This window comes from Gadus macrocephalus, chromosome 22, assembly GCF_031168955.1.
Source record: "Gadus macrocephalus chromosome 22, ASM3116895v1".
In the NCBI taxonomy this organism is placed as follows: Eukaryota; Metazoa; Chordata; class Actinopteri; order Gadiformes; family Gadidae; genus Gadus; species Gadus macrocephalus.
The window spans coordinates 3409981-3415306 of record NC_082403.1 but is presented as its reverse complement, the minus strand read 5'-3'; the positions used below and the strand labels follow the sequence as shown (position 1 = coordinate 3415306).

At 46.0% G+C, this 5326-nt stretch overlaps 1 protein-coding gene across 1 annotated transcript; it reads left to right on the top strand.

The window, feature by feature from the left end:
- Positions 1–3665: 3665 nt before the first annotated feature.
- utp23 (UTP23 small subunit processome component) lies at positions 3666–5326 on the top strand. Its single transcript, XM_060043594.1, has 3 exons — positions 3666–4044; positions 4287–4461; positions 4619–5326. Exons 1-3 carry the CDS (start codon positions 3857–3859, stop codon positions 5012–5014), a joined length of 759 nt encoding a protein of 252 aa, XP_059899577.1. The 5' UTR covers positions 3666–3856; the 3' UTR covers positions 5015–5326.

Below are 5326 nucleotides of genomic sequence, written 5' to 3'. Positions count from 1 at the left end.
AAAAAAAAAAAAAAAAAAGGGAACTTGTGTCCGGGAAGCCTAACTCTCGGACGCGGGTAGTAAATGAATTACTACTCAGACGACGCTTCACCATCCACCCACCGTAGCGTTATACTATGTGTCCCGGAAGCCTAACTCTTTGATGCGGGTAAAAAATTAATCACTGCTCAGACGGAGCTTCAACATCCACACACACCGTGGCGTTACGTTCCCGGAAAGCACAACTTTTCCTCGGACGCTGCAGTCAACAGCTGCCCAGGCAGAGCCTTACACGTCCACACAAAATGCGCTAGAAAATAATAAAATTGTATGGGTTCACTGGCTCTTCATCATTATGTCGCGTCACGCTGCGTAAAGTGGTATCGAGTTGTATCGGAGAGGTTTTACGAGTACGGATAAATGAGCACAGTATCGGCTCCGAAACTGGTATCGTTGCGTCCCTAATTTTATTAAAGGTTATAATTGACTAGGTCTTATAGGCCTACTTGTTATGGCCTATGTATGTTGTAGAGTCAACCATGCCCGTCCATTTGGAACAGAAAGTCCACTATCCTACTATGATCATATATTATAGTATTCTCAATTGAGTGTCCTTAAAAGTAATGTATTTTCTTAAGAAACTTTTTTCAGAACTTTTATTTTTGTAATTTTACAGAGCAGCCTCAAGTGACATCAATGTAAGCTTCTGCTTCTCTCTGCAGATCAGTCTGACCTCGAGCCCATTGCAAGCCTCTCCCAAAAACAATTGTGGCATATTATATCACAAATCTTTAATAATCAATTAATTTAATTAAATTGATTAAGCACAGCGGAAAAGTACTGAGAAGTCAAATATATTATTTTTGAGTCAATCATGTTACTTCTGGTGCTACTATAGTTTCACCACCGTAGGCACATTTTTCTGGTCATTGATCACATGTTAGGGGGTACGGAACGTGGAGACCCAAGCGCAGACACAGGCAGAGACGAGGTAAGGGGAACGGGGTTTATTGGAATGTAGACGAGTCGGACAGGCGGGGAGTCAGGAACCAGGAGGAGCGTCGGAACAGGCGGAGAGTCGGGAACCAGGAGGAGCGTCAGAACAGGCGGGGAATCAGGAACCAGGAGGAGCGTCAGAACAGGCGGGGAATCAGGAACCGGGAGGAGAGTCAGGCAAGCAGGAGTTCGGCGACCGGGAGTACTGAGAGAGGAGGGAGAGTGTTACCACGGGGACAGATTGCAGGAAAACTTGAGAATACTAGTAGGACCGATACTCATGTGCAGAAGTAACGACGAACTGGCGCTGACTGGCAGGAGATCTCCGACTGAAGAAGGAACTGGTGATGAGCTGATAGCACACAGGTGTGGAAGGAGAAGAACCACCGGCGCCAAGTGGCCACTAGGTGGAGGTAGTGGACCGCGTAGCAGGACGCTGCGTGACATCACAGATGTTCTGTGATCTGTTCTGCCTGTCTGACTATCCCGCCTGCCGTCGAGTCCCTATTGGTTTGTCTCCTTACCCGTTCCCTATTCCTGGCCCGTCTATCTGCCCTCCCGATGCCGACCTCTGCGCGCCGACTACCCTCTGCCTGCGATCCGATCCCTAAATAAAGCCTTGTACCTATCCTGCGCTAGTCGTCTGTCTGTGCACTTGGGTTCTGCTAAACGCCCCCATTACAGTTAAGAGTGTATTCCTCATACTATTGCAGAGTTCTTCCAAGAAAGGGTTCCAATCCAGGATAGCTTTTAACAGTTACTTTATTTGTTAAAGTATTTCGGTATGATAACTATGGAGCAAAAGGAGAGGAAGCGTGTCTAACACGTGGGAGAGATATAACGTGAGCTACTTCGAGCCACGGGCAAAGGCCCATGTCTCTCTGCGGGTGTACCTATGATCTCTGGCCTGTTTCCTGACTCTAGTCTGTTTTGTTCAAATCCACGCGGCCTTTGGGCAGTGGGCGGAGCCTATGTGACGTAATAGCCTCGGCTTCCTCACTTGTCTGAGGTGCTGCCTTCTGTGGCTAAAGTAGTTATTGCAGCTTAAGTGTTCGATCCTGCTTCCTAGTGGCTATGTGAGGGTAATGAAGCTTGTGTGTTTGAATCTGCTTCCTAGAGGCTATGTGGAGGCAGCTTATGTTCTTAAAATACGTAACAATACTAAAACAAGTAACATTTTATACGTGTTGAAGATCTAAAGACATTCAGACCTTAAGAAGATTTTCTGCCACACTCTGATAGGCTAATCGTACTTTGATATAACATTATATTATAGAGCTCCGGGAGTCCTAAACGGCAGCAATTACCTTCGCCTCCATTTGGCGCTTCAATTTGGACTTCAGGGAGTGAACGCTGATAGGCGGTCCCGATATAGAATCAAGCGAAATTGTGTGTGTAGAGTGTGTAGTGTCACGCAAGTAGAATCACCCGAAAATTTGCATCGATTTGCATCTTTGCATTGACTTTGTATCATGTAGGCCTACTCGTGCCGCCGCGTTCTCTCTGATCAGCCAGAGGTATGCCGGAGCAAGCCACCAGAGGTAGCTGTTTACATTTACTTTTTGCCGTTATGTTTATGGTATTCCGACGGGTTTTACTGGTATTAATGACCATAATTATGTTTGTTAAGTGTGTGGGAATGGAGATCTAGCAGTCTTGTTTGCTCTCAGTTTACTGAGCAGTTGAAGACTTGCTTTGTTTAGGGGGTTTAGGGAGACGCATATCGCTGGCAAAATCAAGGTTGAATAGAATGAGGATTTTTTTCTGATTTTTTTTTTCAAAACAAGTAAACGTCGTAGGCCTAAAAGAGTTCCAGAAAACATTTTTTTTAAGCTGTTTGCTGGAAATAGCTTTTAGGAAAAAAAAAGATCTCGCCTACCGCTATTCCCCTCTGCTTCAGTCCCTTCAAAATGCGCTGTTTCTGGTGTCTGTAGCTTTAATGCAAATGAGCTGCTGCCCATTGATCAATGAGCTGTTTGCGGACTCCTGGGAGCTCTATATCTAGGCCTATATAATATGATATTATATTATGCATTGGTATTTACATAATATATATCTAATATCAAGGCCAAAAGCTATGTGCGCCTCGAATGGTGTTATGAATCATAAAAACTGCGTCTGATGTCTCTGGCACTTTCACAACAAGTAAAGACTCGTAGTGGGGGATATCTCGGCCATGGTTGAGAAGAATTGGCGGATAGGAACTTTGGCCTTGACTCCAAGTCCATGAACCGCGACATGGAGGAGAAAGGGATTGCACTCTGGGACTTGAGGTAAGTGTAGACGGGGTACTTTCAGAGATACATATGTCACTTAAAAAATCATGTACAGACTTTTTTTCAAAGTTTGTATGCGTGTGGGAGCACCAGAGACACCAAACAACACCCCACATTCCGGGAGAAGTGTTGTTTTCATAATATGTCCCCTTTAAAATTAGCTACAGAAACTTTAAATTGAAAAAAAAAAATCCCATTGTGCATGAATGCAACTTGGGGTCCGGTATTGTGTGTACGGTCCGACTGGGAAAGCATCGTTTTAAACAATTTAATATCCGAACCGTGAACCTGAAATGTTAACGAATACCACAGAGATATTATGGGATATGTCAATATATTAATTAACGTTTTCTCCAAGGACGCAAGTAAAGGACGCAATGCGGATGGGGGGACAAGGAGTCGGAACGTCCCTCCTAATATCATGTTCCATCGGAATCTTTTAACCGACGCACCGCGAGCATCTTGTCAGCTCCATGCTCAACTACGTAGAGGACTATCTGTATTTACAGTTTTTTTTAATACCAGATAAGAAGACATACATATTTTGGGGTTAAGCCGGGTAAACAGAAGACCATAACACCGTCAGATGGTAACAGGCTGTCGTCATGAAGCTCAAACGGCAGAAACAAGCCAAGAAAACGATAAGCTTTTACAAGTACAACTTCAGCTTCAGGGAGCCCTTCCAGGTGCTCATCGATGGGACATTCTGCCAGGCTGCTCTGAAGAACAAGATCCAGATCAAAGAGCAGATCCCCAAATACCTGATGGGCGAGGTTCAGCTCTGCACCACAAAGTAGGTGTTTTGAAATGGTATTTAGATAGATAGATGGATAGAAACGTCATTAATTTCTCGGGAAGGTTCCCTCATCAAGATTTGATATATATATATGTGTGTGTTGTACTTATTTTTAATTTATATCATGTATTTTCTATCTCGAGACCGAACAGCTGTGACCGAAACTCGCCTTCTGGTCGAATAAGGTAGGCCTTTCTGAATTTAACACACTCTCATCCCATCTTTGTTCTGTGGCCCAGTTGTGCGTTGAAGGAGCTCGAGACTCTTGGTAAAGAGCTGTACGGCGCTAAGGTCATCCTGCAGCGCTTTCAGATACGCAGCTGCAGCCACTTCAAGAGCCCTGTCCCTGCCTCCGAATGCCTGCTGTCCATGCTGGGGGAGACCAACCCCCACCACTACTTTGTAGCCACACAGGTAGCCCCTTCACTCAGCATTTAGCGTCTGTCTGTCTGTCTGTCTGTCTGACCTCTCTATCTGACTGACCTCTCTATCTGACTGACCTCTCTATCTGACTGACCTCTCTATCTGACTGACCTGTCTGTCTGACCTGTCTGTCCTGTCTGTCTCTCAGGACTTTGGGGTGACGGAGGAGGTGAAGCGCCTCCCCGGGGTGCCTCTGATCTACATCGTGGTGAACACCATGGTGCTGGAGAAGCCGTCGGCGTCGTCCCAGGGGCGGGTGGCGGCGGTTCAGGCGGGGGAGCTGGTGACGCCCGCCCAGCAGCAGAGCATCAGCAGCCTGAAGGAGCAGCAGGGGATCGGCCAGGAGGAGGGGCGGGGCCGCAAGAGGAAGAGGAAGCGCAGCAACCCTAACCCCCTCAGTTGCCTGAAGAAGAAGAAACGGAAGGCTCCGCCCACCCCGGCCATTCAGGGCGAGGGAGACGGGAAGAAGGGGAGGAGCCGGAGTAAGAAACGCAAGACGGGGGACGGGCCAAGTGAACCCGGGGGTCCGGCTGGGAGCCAATAGAATTGCCGGATTCTGGCCGAGTGATTTGTAAATAACATGAACTTTTTTTAAGACGCTGATGAGTATTTGAAAGTATATTGATTACACAATGTTGGATTTGCGTTGTCGGTAAAGGAAAGGGATAGAACTGTGCTTTCAACTTTTGGGTAAATGACACGCATACTATCAAACATAAATGGCTATCAAACATTAATACTCAATATATATAAACACAATATTGAAAGCCCACTTGTCAAAGTCTGTGGTGATTCATTGCTGTTGTGTAGCAAGCTGCTGAATGGAAATTAAATGTAATGTCATACTTTAAACCAA